A 14483-nucleotide genomic window follows, 5' to 3' on the forward strand; every position below is an offset into this window, starting at 1 on the left:
TTATTCTCGTAACAAAATGTATGTATTCCCAAAGTCCTGTCAATTGTCTCAATCTCCACAGTTTATGTGCCCTAGTTTATGACCTATTGCTTGGATGTGAGCAGGCTTTTAACTGATCTCCTCGCTTCCCAACAGCTTGCAGAATGATCTTCCTGAAACAGACTAATCAGGTTGCTTCCTTAGAGCTACTTGTGAGCTCTCCTTCACCTACAGGAAGTCAAAGCTCCTTAACAGGGCAAGCAAAGGCCTGGGATGAACTGACCCCTCCTCTCTTTCCAAAACCACTGCCTCCCATCCCATTTGACTATCCTCACTTTGCCTGTTAAAAATCCAGTAACATCTAATATGGTGCCATCAACCTGAGCTCTCCTTTTGCTCTCCTGTGTCTGGATTATCTTGTTTCTGCCTAACTTCTTTATCCTCATCCTTCAAGAATCAGTCTGCACTTAGGAAGCTTTTCCAGACCATTATCACCTCAGTGCCCACCCAACGTTTTGCCTGAGATAAGGATTCTCCTCTGTGCTCCCAATATTACCCTGTAAATAACTCTACCAGAGAACTTACCAGATGGCACTGACATGTTTTCATGTCTGTCATTCACTCCTCAAGTGCAGGAACTTGCAACTAGTAAAAAATGAGTGCTCAAATGTTTGTTGACATAAAGTCTGGATCTCAAATGGAATGTTTTAATGTAATTGGTTCCAATTTAGGTATCTGGACTTTGGTTTTTAAAAAATATGAACTGGACCTTACAGTACTGGTATTGTTACTTTCATTTTACATGGAAGACAAACAATACATTTGATACAGCTTTTATCATCCAGCACTCACAGTCCAAAAACAAACAAAAACAACAAAAAATAGCCTAAAGGATTAATGACTGTCCTTTATTATTGCTGATAATTTTATACTTAGATTTTAGCTGGCATGTCTGTGGGTGACATAATTTTTTTCTTCTTGTAAACTGCCACTATTTTGTCATTCTCGGTGTAGCTCACTACCCACCAGACCTAACACTATGTGTTTTAGAATCTTTGATTTCGTGTCCAAATACTATTCGTTTCTCCTTTTTCCATGCTGAAGGATCTTTATACTTTGTACAGAAGAGAGTATTATTTCCCCAAGATCCCCTTTTTCATCAGAGAGCAATTCGCCTTTCAGAATACAGCTTCCCCTGGTCAGCTCCAGATTCAGGCGTCAGCTCCAGTTCCTGCCTCAGCCTCCTGAGTAGCTGGGATTACAGGCACCTACCACTATGCCTGGCTAATTTTTGTATTTTTATAGAGACATGATTTCATCACATTGGCCAGGCTTGTCTCGAACTCCTGACCTCAGGAGATCCGCCTGCCTCGGCCTCCCAAAGTGCTGGGATTACAGGCGTGAGCCACTGCGCACAGCCGCCACTTTTATAAAAATACTGTCAAAGAATCACCTTAGCTTTTCCCCTGCGGCAACTGGTCTTGGAAAAACATGCTTTGTTTTCCCATGCTTAAGTCTTGAAAGTGTTCAATTCTTTATAGAAATAGCATTTCACACCATGGCAAAGGGGTTTAGAAACAAGACATACTAATTCACCTAAGTCTTTATTTATTTGGCTCTAGGAAGAATTTGCATGAAAATGAGCCTGTATGGCAGGTACAGAATGTACTGTAACAGCACCAGAGAGGTACATCCTCTCTCCTCTACAGAGCCTCAATGTTTAATACATACATGTGACTTTAGTCATAAAACCACATAGTCCAGGAAAAAAGGAGCCCTTTAGGAAAAAAAAATCAGTTTAGAATGACTTTCAAATTGACCATTCCTTTTCAAATACTTAAATTCAAATAACAGATACATTCAGAGGCCCAAATGTTGGCAGAGAATAAAATCATGTTCATTTATTTTTTTCTGCATCTTAGAATTAGAAGGCATAAAATTAAATATGTTGAATGTAATAAATTCATCCATACAAGTGCAAGTCTCCAGATATAATGCATTTTATGGCAGATTTATTATTTAAAAAATGTACCAGTAAATCAAAAAAGAGGGAGTATGTCCATTTAACTTTTATTGAAGTGTATGTAGGAGGTCTTCAGAAATCAAATGTGAGCATGAAGATATGGCCAAACATAAAATCTATCAAATTCAGTGAAAAGTTGCTGACTTTAAATAGTAGTTGTAAGAATGACCAATATATATTCTTTGTTAACAACCCCTCACTCTACAGTAAAAAAAAAAATAAAATAAACATTCAGTAAACATTCTTTCCTAAGGTAGTTTCCCTTATATAGCAGTGATTTATCCATTTCTTTGTATACACAAATTTGTTGAACATACCAATCAGTGGTTCTCACAATTGAAAAATAAAAGCACAAAAAAGTTTACACTCCTGTACAGGTAAATAAAAGATCACCTTGAATTAAACTGGATCTCCTTAAGGGCATAGTATAGTTTCAGTTTCATTACCTATTACATAATTAGTTTCTTACATACAAATATTGACATATTTGGCTTGTGCTTCGAAGCCTTTGTGTCTATGAAGTCCACATCAATGAAGCTCATAACTGGAAGTCACTGGGGAGTTCTTTGCTGCTGCTGGGTTTAACCTGATCATGCATTAGAGTCTCCTCAGCAACTGCTGTGGCTCTGCACACCTCTGGGGCATCATCAGTGTCAGGATCCAAGCCTTCAGGGCAGGGAAGTTTTAGCAACTCTTCACGGAGCTGAGCAGTGTGACGCTATGCAGGAGAAAAGGACTAATGTTAGAACTGTAAACCCTCTAGCACAACATCATTTGAGGCAGGAACTGAATTTTAACAAAGCCCAAAGCATTAAGCCTACAAATATTTACTGAGCCCCTCCTTGTGCAAGCTACTGTTACAGGCACTTGATATAGTAGGTAGTAAGCAAAACTGACAAGAATCCTTAACCTCAAAGTAACCGATGTTGCTGAAAAGACCTCAGTAACCTACCAGTAGATCCTACCCATGCTCCCAAGCTGTCACAGAAACAGCATTACTGACAACTTAAAGGACATTATTAGATACATATACTCTTTTTTTATTTGAGACGGAGTCTCGCTCTGTTGCCCAGGCTGGAGTGCACTGGTGTGATCTCAGCTCATTGCAACCTCTGCCTTCTGGGTTCAAGTGATTCTTCTGCATCAGCCTTCCGAGTAGCTGGGACTACAGGCGTGCGCCACCACAACCAGCTAATTTTTTGTATTTTTAGAAGAGATGGGATTTCACTATGTTGGCCAGGTTGGTCTCAATCTCTTGACCTTGTCATCCAGCTGCCCCGGCCTCCCAAAGTGCTGGGATTACAGGCGTGAGCCAATGCACCCAGCCTACATACATATATTCTTTTATTTTGTTTTAAGATAGCTTTGCTTTGTCATCCAGGCTGGAGAGCAGCAGCACAATCACAGCTCATGCAGCCTCAACCTCCTGGGCTTAAGCAATCCTCCCACCTCAGCCTCTCAAGTAGTTGGGACTACAGGAATGAAGCACCATGCCTAGCTAATTTTTTACACAGATGGGGTTTCGCCATTTTGCCCAAGCTGGTCTCAAACTCCTGGTCTCAAGTGATCCACCTGCCTTGGCCTCCCAAAGAGCTGGGATTGCAGGTGTTATCCACTGTGCCCAGCCTATACACTCTTTCAAATTAAACACCGTAATCCCTTGATTTGTCATATATGCTGACTCTGGCTTAATGTTTTTGAGAGAAAGACAAGTCCATAAATTAAAATAAATCCACTGATACTTTAGCAAATGAAAAAATATTTATCAGGTAGTAGGCCGTATGTAAAATGTCTGCAAATGTTCACACTAATTTTCCCACTTAATGCTCAGAATAAACCTTAGAAATAATTGTTATCATTAGAATTTTTTTTTTTTTTTGAGACAAGGTCTCACTGTGTCACCCAGGCTAGAGTGCAGAGGCACAATCTCGGCTCACTGCAAACTCCACCTCCCAGACGCAAGCAATTCTCATGCCTCAGCCTCCCGAGCAACTGCTATTACAGGCATGCACCGCCATGCCCAGCTAATTTTTTTTGTTTTTGGTAGAGACAGGGTTTTGCCTTCTTGGCCAGGCTGGTCTCGAACTCCTAATCTCAAGCAATCCACCTGCCTCGGACTCCCAAAGTGCTGGGATTACAGGTATGAACCACTGCACCCAGCCTATCATTAGAACTTTTTAAAAAATTAAGTTAAAAAGAAGATCTATAGAGATTAAATAAACTTTGTTCTACATTGCAATTTACGTAAGGATATAGGCATGTTAATTGGGAGTAGCTGGTTGTCTACACATGCAAAGATTTGGTTCATAATTTTCTGGTGAGAGAGAAATGACCTTAAATAATCACACCAAAGGCTTTTAAAATTGTGTCGGCCGGGCCTGATGGCTCACACCTGTAATCCCAGCGCTTTCAGAGGCCATGGCGGGCAGATCACGAGGTCAAAAGATCGAGACCATCCTGGCCAACATGGTGAAACCCCGTCTCTACAAAAAATACAAAAATTAGCTGGGTGTGGTGGTGTGCGCCTGTAGTCCCAGGTACTTGGGAGGCTGAGGCGGGAGCATCGCTTGAACCAGGGAGGCAGAGGTTGCAGTGAGCCGAGATCACACCACTGCACTCTACCCTGGCAACAGAGCGACACTCCATCTCAAAAATAAAATAAGATAAAATAAGATAAAATAAAATAAAATAAAAATTAAATTAAATTAAATAAAAAATAAAAATAGTGTCAACAGCTGACTGAAAATTAGCTAAACAACATTTATTTATAGAACAATTTTTATGTATGAGGCACTGTGTTAAATACCAACAACATAAAGGCAATAAGCAGAATGAGGATAAAATCTTTAAGCTTATGGAGTCTAAAATTCTGGCTGAAATCATAAGACACATAAATAGGAAAAAACAACTCTACCTTGCAGCTATTTGCAAAGTTTCAAAGCACATTTACATGCCGGTAAGTGAAAATTTCCCTAGCCTTGATTTTCCTTCCACTGTGGACAACAGGTGAAAAACACTAACCAGGGAAAGAGAAAGAAAAATCTGGCAATCATGAGGATCCAGTTAAGGTTGGGGATTGATCTAGTTTGGATATTTGTCCCTGCCCAAATCTCACGTTGAAATGTAATCCCCGTGTTGGAGGTAAGAGAAATGGGGATCATGGGGACAGTTTCCTCATGGATTGGTGCTGTCCTGAGATAGTGAGTGAATTATCACGAGATCTGGTTGTTGTAAAGTGTGGCACCTCCCATGCCCCTACTCCTTCTTGATTCCGCTTCATCTTCCACCATGAGTATAAGGTCCTTGAGGCCTCTACAGAAGCAGAGTAAATGCCAGCTCCATGCTTCCTGTACAGCCTACAGAACCATGGGCCCATTGAATGTCTTTTTGTTATAAATTACCCAGTCTCAAGGATTTCTTTATAGCAAAGAAAGAACAGTCTAATACAGGGATACTATGATTTTATTGTGGAGTCAAGCTAAACAACTACATACTTTTCATTTATTTTTTAAGACAGAATTTTGCACTCTTGTTGCCCAGGCTGGAGAGCAATGGCGCAATCTCAGCTCACTGCAACCGCCACCTCCCTGGTTCAGGTGATTTTCCTGCCTCAGCCTCCCCAGCAGCTGGGACTACAGGCATGAGCCACTATACTTGACTAATTTTTGTATTTTTTTTTTTTAATGGAGTTGGGGTTTCACCATGTTGGCCAGGCTGGTCTTGAACTCCTGACCACAAGTGATCTGCCCGCCTTGGCCTCCCAAAGTGTTGGGATTATAGGCGTGAGTCACTGCTCCTGGCCAATTGTGTATTTTTCTTGTGTAGCACTCAACAGCAAATGTACAATTAAAATGATATAAATTTGGATTAATTCAGAGATGGAAAATTCCAGGTGACAGTGACACAGGAGAAATAAAGGAATGTGGATATAAGCAAGACACTGAATGAAAAGAAGCTGGACTTGAGCCAGTTTTGTGTCAGTGAAAAACATATCTAAAGACATATTTGGGGAAGATCAGCCTGGTAATGCACTAAAGAAGGAACTGAAAGGGAGAGAACCTGGTACAAGGAAGCTGGACAAACAGACAAAGCTGTGGGAACTCAACAGAAATCATGGGTTGGGGAGAGGACAGTCCCCTCATGAAGTAACACTGACAGGACCTAGTACTGACCAGGGATGCTGGATGAAGGATGAGATACATAACACTTGAAGATTCTAAGACAGAGAAAAATGGTTTAAAATCAAGTAAAATTAAGTAAATAGAAAACTAGAAAACTTGATTTGAGGAAAATCTCCTTTAAGGAGATGATGACAGGGCATCTATGTAAAAAATGTCAGTAATACAACTCAAGAGAAAGCTAACAGCTGACAACAGTTTGAAGTGTCACTTTTAGAGAGTAAATGGCCAAAGTCAGGGTTACAGATACAATGAAGGAAAAACAGAAAGACAGAAAAAAATAGTTCTGAAGGCCAAAAAGTAAGCCTTCAGGTAAACAATCGCTCAGGAAAAGAGAAAAAGGAAAACACACTGAAAGAATTAAGTGTAAGCAGAAAAGCCAAGATAGTCTACAGATGAAAAGTATAGTACAAAAGACAAACATTAGACAAATGTTATGAGTGTTTTAACAGGTAGGCGCAGAGAGTTAGAAATGCTTATACTGAAATGATCTAATAGTCTATCAGTCGGGCGGGGTGCGGTGGCTCACTTGAGGTCAGGAGTTCAAGACCAGCCTGGAGTTCGAGACCAGCCTGGCCAACATGGTGAAACCCCGTCTCTACTAAAAATGCAAAAATTAGCTGGGCATGATGGCAGGCGACTGTAATCCTAGCTACTCAGGAGGCTGAGACAAGAGAATAGCTTGAACCCAGGAGGTGAAGGTTGCAGTGAGCCGAGATCAAGCCACTGCACTCCAGGCTGAGCAACAGAGCAAGATTACATCTAAAAAAAATAAATAAATAAAATAAATAAATAAATAATGAAAATAAAAATACAAAAATTAGCCGGGTCTGGTGGTGCATGCCTGTAATCCCAGCTACTCAGGAGGCTGAGGCAGATGACTCGCTTGAACAAGGGAGGCGGAAGATGCAGTGAGCCAAGATCACGCCTGAGTGGCAAAGAGAGACAGTGTCTCAAAAACAAACAAACAAACAAACAAACCAGTCAAGGCAGGGTTCCATGAAGTGAAATTTAAGCTGAAATATAAATGGAGGTGAGCAAGCAGAAGAGCTGAAAAGTAGAGGAAAATGGAAACCATGTGTAAAGGCCTGGAGGAGGGAGAGCAGATGAAGTGAATGGAGTAGTGAGCCAGGGTCACTGGCTTTGAGAACTGGAGAGATGGTAACTTTGGTAAAATAGAAGTCAAACTGCATAAGGTTGATCAGTGAGACAAAGGTTAAAAAATGGAGGCAAGAAGTGTCAACTGCTATAGTCTGACGGTGAAAGAAGACAATCTGTTTCATAATAATAGGGGCAAAATAGAACTAGCTTAGGAAAATTTTCTGCAAGTGTTTTTCTCTCTTTTTCAAAACATTTTTATAATGAAAAAATTCAAACATATGCAGAAGTGGGCAGAAGAGTACAATGAAGTCCCATGAATCTATCACACAGCTTCAACCATTATCAACTCATGGCCCATCTTCTTTCATCTATATTCCCACACTTTCCCCTTGTCATTTTATTTTGAAGTAAATCCCAGACATCATACGCTTTGTCATTCACAAATATTTCTGTACATGTCCTGAAAAGACAGGGATCTTTTTAAAAATCACACCTAAAAAACTAACAAATCCTTATCATCAACTAGTTGTTTGAAGGGAAGACAGCTTTAAAGTTAGAAGATAACAAGCCAGTAGAAATGGAAAAACCTGAAGATAGAGAAAGGGAGGATACTGGTGGAGGATGAAATGAGTAAAGACATTCAGATGCAGGAAAAAAGGAAGGCTGTTACAAAGAAAGATCTCTGTGAGTAGACACAAAATCTTCCAAATCAGTCACATTTCACACTTCCATTCTATGAACGTCCAAACTGAAAACAACTGCTTGTCTCCCCTAACACAGCCACTGCCACCATCAGCTGAGGGAGAATCTGTAACTCACATCTCCCTCATCACTCCAAGTAATAAAATTCTGGAAGGCAGGAGGCCTACGGAAAGACTAAGGGAATAAAAGAAGTCCTTCAAGTCTGGCATGGTTGCTCATGCCTATAATCCCAGTGATTTGGGTGGCTGAGGTGGAAGGATCACTTGAGCCTAGCCTAGGAAACAGGGTGAGACCCCATCTCTACAAAACTGAAAATAAAAAAATTTAGCTGGGCACTGTGGCAGCTACCTGTAGTCTTAGCTACATGGGAAGCTTGAGGTGGGACGACTGCTTGAGCCCAGGAGTTCAAGGTTACAGAGAGTCATGATGCCACCACTGCACTCTAGGCTGGGACAACAGAGTGAAATCCAGTCTCAAAAGAAAAAAAGAAAAAGGAAAAGGCATTCATGGAGCACATCTTGTCATCATTATCTTCAAGGAACTTTACAAAACTCTGTTGACTCAGTCCTTGGACCCACTTTTTATTTTAGGAACTGTCAATCTACTACCAAAAAACAAAATATACTTTTCTATAGACTTCTGAGTAACAATTTATTCCTCTGAACTGAAAATACATGTTATGTTTCTTTAATTCGCTCCCTCCTGTTATCTTCTGGTAGGCATGGTTCTGTCAATAATTACACAACTCTTAAAGCAACAAGGCTCCTGTTAGAAAGGCTTACTCACCTTGAGAGCTGCTGCATGGTGAGACATAGTCCTGCCTACCCGCTTATCACTGCTGTACTGCTGGATATCCGCAATCCACTCCTCACATTGGGCCATTATCTCAACTCTTTTCAAGTAAAAATGTTTGTGTATTACCTTGAGAAAAAGTAAACAGGAGAACAAGCAGTGTTTACAGTCAAATTTAAAAGACACAGTAAATGACATTACAAAGAAGTAAAATGTATTATAAATACATTTAAATAATTTATACTATAAATACATTTAAATTATTATATAGAATATTATTACAAATACATTTAAAGAAATAAATATACAGACATTGCCATGTTTTTCTATCCGTAAAACTCAATTTGGGAGGCTGAGGCAGGAGAATGGCGTGAACCCGGGAGGCGGAGCTTGCAGTGCCAAGGTCGTGCCACTGCACTCCAGCCTGGGCGACAGAGCGAGACTCCATCTCAAAAAAAAAAAAAAAGGCAATTTAATCAACTCTACAGTATTAGCAGGGAAAAATCAAGCTCATGATTTGATATGACGTGTTGAAATACATATATATGAAATTTATGGCCCGGTGTGGTGGCTCATGCCTGTAATCCCAGCATTTTGGGAGGTTGAGGCAGGCGAATCACAAGGTCAGGAGTTCAAGACCAGCCTGGCCAATATGGTGAAACTAAAAATACAAAAATTAGCCGGGCATGGTGGCAGGCACCTATAGTGCCAGCTACTTGGTAGGCTGAGGCAGGAGAATTGCTTGAACCCAGGAGGCAGAGGTTGCAGTGAACTGAGATCCCGCCAATGCACTCCAGCCTGGGCGACAGAGCAAGACTCCATCAAAAAGAAAAGAAAAGAAGAGAGAAGGGGAGGGGAGGGGAGAAAAGAGAAAAGAAATTTATAGCAGAAAAGAGTGTACAATTGTGGTCAGACACTTGGAAAATTAATCCTGTCCAGAGACCACAAGACACATATGATACAATATATTCAGAAGGCAAATGCTAATAAATAAGTAACCAGGAGAAAAGATTTAAAAAGTATTGACAACAGAGAAATTTCTGCCTTTAAAAGATAACTCAAAGAACACCTAGATAAGTATATTCTAAATGCCAAAGGCATTCACACAGAAATCCCCAGAAATGGATCCTCCAGAAATGGCACTATTCTTACTTGCTTAATTTTATTCTTACTTGCTTAATTTTATCTTCTGTTTCATTTATAGATAGGATTTTATTTTAGGAAGTTAAACTTCCTTATTATTACTGTGGTTTACATTTGCGATTTTTAAATTCTATCTTTGAAAAACTGAGTAAAATTTCTACCAACATATAGTAGTAAGAGTCTATTTCTGACAAATTTAAATTAGAAAACAATTATCAATTTGGAAACATTGCTCTGTATTCTGGTTGAGCATTGCCCAGGGAGCATGTCTGCCCTAAAGAACAGACAATCAAACCTACAAAGGGAAAATCACTAGAAAGCTCTGGGAATGAATGTCAAACAGCAATACGATCCCACCACATTTAATAGTTATTGGGTTTGAAGCCTCTGGGATACAGAAGTAATATGACACAGCTTTAAATGAAGAACAATGATAACAACAGAATCAGATGGGAGGTGAGTGTACCAGAAAAATATATTTTAAAGAACAACAATAAACAAAAGCAAAAAGCCCAGGGCATTCAGAGTAGCGAGTGGCATTTGATTAGGAAAACTGGGAAAGCACACATGGCCAAGGAGTGGCCCCTTTAATGCAAGATAGGTTCTAAAGAATGAGAAAGGTGATTGTCTCAAATTATACATATTTGCTTTTTGTAAAAGTCATCCCCTTCTCTGAGTTCCCTGTGTTTATCCTTCCTGAAAAAAATGATATGCATAAAACAAATTACTTTTTTTTTTTTTGAGACAGAGTCTCACCGTGCTGCCCAGGCTGGAGTGCCATGGCGCGATCTTTGCAAAAGTAAAGTATCCAACTTTGTCATTCAAAGGACACTGGAATATAAATTTACTCAGTAACAGCAAAAGCCAAAGAAAAAGAAATATTCATCAGTGCTATCTGATGGAGGTGGCTTCACAGTATTCATGCAGAACATCTGCATAGTTATATTAAAGATCAATTTTATATCAGGTAAATATACCATTTTTTCCTCTAAAATGTTAACTTTCCAGCACAATTTAAGAAATTAATGATCAAGTGAAACAATTTTAAGAAAGAAAAATGTTTCTGGACACAATCACAGCAAGTTGTGATGCTAACGTCATTTGGTATAGCAGGTGAAAAGTATAATTATTTAGGCATACTATGGAGAGACAACTAATCACAGGCAAAGAGCTACACACACACACACACACACACACAGCCACAGCCACATTTCAGGATGACGTGAAAAAAACCACTTCAGTGTATTAACACAAGTTTTGGAAACTCATATCATCCAATTTTTTTCCTAAAGAAAAGGAAACATGGCCAGGCGCAGTGGCTCACACCTGTAATTCCAACAGTCTGGAAGGCCGAGGCGGGCGGATCACCTGAGGTCAGGCATTCAAGACCAGCCTGGCCAACATGGTGAAAACTGGTCTCTACTAAAAAATACAAAAAAATTAGCCAGTTGTGGTGGTATGCGCATACAGTCCCAGCTACTCGGGAGGCTGAGGCACCAGAATCACTTGAACCGGGGAGGCGGAGGGTGCAGTAAGCTGAGATTCCACCACTGTATTCCAGCATGGGCAACAGAGCCAAGTCCTGTCTCAAAAAAATAAAAAAAAGAAATGGCATTCTCCTTATATATACACATTAGAATAAGGGCAAAATTTCCATTTGCAAGACAAATTTAGAAACCATCTTCAATAAAAAACAATTCTATGAGAAATATTTCAGAAACATATTTAGAGAGTTTGCTAGTAGAATGGTAACTAATAAAAATAAAGAACAGGCCAGGGGCGGTGGCTCACGCTTGTAGTCCCAGCACTTTGGGAGGCCAAGGCAGGTGGATCACCTGAGGTCAGGAGTTCGAGACCAGCCTGGCCAACATGGTGAAACCCCGTCTCTACTAAAAATACAAAAAAATTAGCCAGGCGTGGTGCCACATGCCTGTAATCCCAGCTACTTGGGAGGCTGAGGCAGGAGAATCGCTTGAACTTGGGAGGTGGAGGTTGCAGCGAGCCAAGATCATGCCATTGCACTACAGCCTGGGCAACGAGAACAAAATGGGATGGGACAGGAGGAAAGGAAAGGAGAGCGGAGGGAGAGGAGAGGAAAAGGAAAGGAAAAAAACTTCTCAAAAATTTAGTCAGATGTCTTTTAGAATATAGATGGTTTTATACTTCATCTGTACTATCTACTACCATTTTTTTTTTTTTTTTCTGAGACTCTGTCACCTAGGCTGGAGTGCAGTGATGTGAACACAGCTTACTGCAGCCTCAAACTCGTGGGCTCAGGCAAACCTCCTGCCTTAGCCCACTGAGTATCTAAGACTACAGGTGTCACCATGCCCAGCTAAATTTTTAAACTTTTTGCAGAGATGGGGTCTTGCTATATTGTCCAGACTTATTAATGATCTTTGGGATTAACTGTAAAACCTACAGTTTCATATACTAGATACATATAAAGGCAAATATAATACTAATAAAGTATATTGTAAAATGTCTTTTTTTTTTTTTTTTGAGATGGAGTCTTGCTCTGCTGTCACCCAGGCTGGAGTGCAGTGGTGCAATCTCAGCGCTCTGCAACTTCCGCCTCCCAGGTTCAACCTCACGTTCCAAGTAGCTGAGATTACAGGCACCTGCCACCACGCCTGGCTAATTTATCTTTTTCTGTTTTTAAGTAGAAATGGGATTTCGCCATATTGGCCAGGCTGGTCTCAAACTCCTGATCTCAAGTGATCCACCTGCCTTGACCTCCCAAAGTGCTCAGATTACAAGCATGAGCCACCGTGCCCAGCCTATATTGTAAAATGTCTTTAACAAAGTATTTCACTAATTTTATTGAACATACCTCTTTAAAACATGGTGAAGGGTTTCTGATTTGTTCTAGCATTGCCCACTTAACTGTTGCTTGTCGAATGTTTCCATCATATTCTCGAGAACTCTGTGTGCCACTGGGAGTGCCTCTAGACCGTTCGTATCCCGGTTCATTAAAATAAGGCTCAGCTACTAATATAAGGGACTGGACAGACACCAACACCTAAAGAATAAAGGAAAAGAACAGCTATGATGGGACATTTTTACTGTGGGTTAACTGATATCCTGCTTTATCCACAAAGACTCTTCTTTAATATGTGTTTCCACAAATTTCTATCACAATAAAATCAACGTTTATGATTATAACATTGAAATATTTCATTATAAAAGCAAAATAAAATTAGGCACGATAGAGCCATAAGTAATACTTACACATCTGTTTTTACTCTTGAATTCTTGAATAATAATAGATATGAAGAATCTATTTCCAAAAAATGCTAAAAAAATTTTGTTTGTAAACAACTCATAACAACATTCTGCTCAAACTGTTCTTAAGGAGCATAAAGCTAGCCATGTACTCTTTTTTTTTTTTTTTTAATAAGACTGAGTTTCACTCTTGTCACCCAGGCTGGAGTACAATGGCATGATCTTGGCTTCCTGCAACCTCCGCCTCCCAGATTCAAGCGATTCTCCTGTCTCAGCCTCCTGAGTAGCTGGGATTACAGATGCCTGCCACCACACCCGACTAGTTTTTGTATTTTTAGTAGAGACGGGGTTTCATTATGTTGGCCAGGCTGGTTTTGAACTCCTGACTTCAGGTGATCTGCCTGCCTCGGCCTCCCAAGGTGCTGGAATTACAGGTGTCAGCCACCGTGCCCGGCCTAGCCATGCACTCTTAACAATACTCACTTATAAAAAAACTATGCTTGAGACCATTTTAAATTTTTATTCCAAGGACAATTAACTGCTACAGTATCACAAAAACCTTATTAGAAATTCTTATTTATTTCTTTGAGACGGAGTCTTGCTCTGTTGCCCAGGCTGCAGTGCAATGGTACGATCTTGGTTCACTGCAACCTCCGTCTCCTGGGTCCAAGTGATTCTCCTTCCTCAGCCTCTCAAGTAGCTGGGACTATAGGCTTGCGTCACCAAGCCCGACTAATTTTTTTTTTGAATTTTTAGTAGAGATGGGATTTTGCCATGTTGGCCAGGCTGGTCTCGAACTTCTGACCTCAGGTGATCCGCCCACCTTGGCCTCCCAAAGTGCTGAGATTACAGGTCTGAGCCATCATACCCGGCCAGAAATTCTGATCGACAAGATTGTCTTATGGTTCTAAGACCACTTCCAAACCACCACTTATTTACCAGAAGGCTTGTCCCAGATGTAACATATATTAAGAGAGGTGATTTCTAGCGAATACAGTATTTCCAGTTAATATATCTATAGAAGTCAATAAAGTAACATCTTTGAAAGCAGGAAAACATCAGATATTATCTACCCAATTCATAAATGAAAAAGAACAGCAATTACACTTTTGTTAGGCGCAACGATTAAACAGTCCCATGGATATGCATCTTATAAGTCAAAGAGAACTTTAAAAATGAGTACTTGAAAGTAACATATTTGACCCAAAATAGAAAGTGACCATACTGATGCCAAGGTCAACTATGGGAAAAACTTTAATTCATATTATTTCTGAGACAAAGATCTCATATTTTTAATTTTTATTTATTTTTGCTCTGTTGCCCAGGCTGGAGTGCAGTGG

The 14483-nt window shown here is 40.1% G+C and overlaps 1 protein-coding gene and 1 long non-coding RNA gene across 23 annotated transcripts in view; one reads left to right on the plus strand and one right to left on the minus strand.

The window, feature by feature from the left end:
* LOC129057727 (uncharacterized) overlaps positions 1–14483 on the plus strand; it is a 71023-nt gene that overhangs the window by 7580 nt on the left and 48960 nt on the right. For both annotated transcript variants that reach the window (XR_008522467.2, XR_008522466.1), the window contains exon 3: positions 10667–10885. This is a non-coding gene — a long non-coding RNA (uncharacterized LOC129057727). The remainder of the gene's footprint in view (positions 1–10666; positions 10886–14483) is intronic.
* Positions 1853–14483, minus strand: part of BIRC6 (baculoviral IAP repeat containing 6) — a 258994-nt gene continuing 246363 nt past the window's right edge. For all 21 annotated transcript variants that reach the window (XM_063713739.1, XM_063713738.1, XM_024242163.2 and 18 more), the window contains 3 exons: positions 12752–12940; positions 8770–8904; positions 1853–2720 (listed from right to left, as the gene is read on the minus strand). In XM_063713739.1, the coding sequence (XP_063569809.1) occupies positions 2541–2720; positions 8770–8904; positions 12752–12940 (504 nt within the window). In that variant the 3' untranslated portion in view covers positions 1853–2540. The remainder of the gene's footprint in view (positions 2721–8769; positions 8905–12751; positions 12941–14483) is intronic.

Source organism: Pongo abelii, chromosome 12 (genome assembly GCF_028885655.2).
Source record: "Pongo abelii isolate AG06213 chromosome 12, NHGRI_mPonAbe1-v2.0_pri, whole genome shotgun sequence".
Lineage (NCBI taxonomy): Eukaryota > Metazoa > Chordata > Mammalia > Primates > Hominidae > Pongo > Pongo abelii.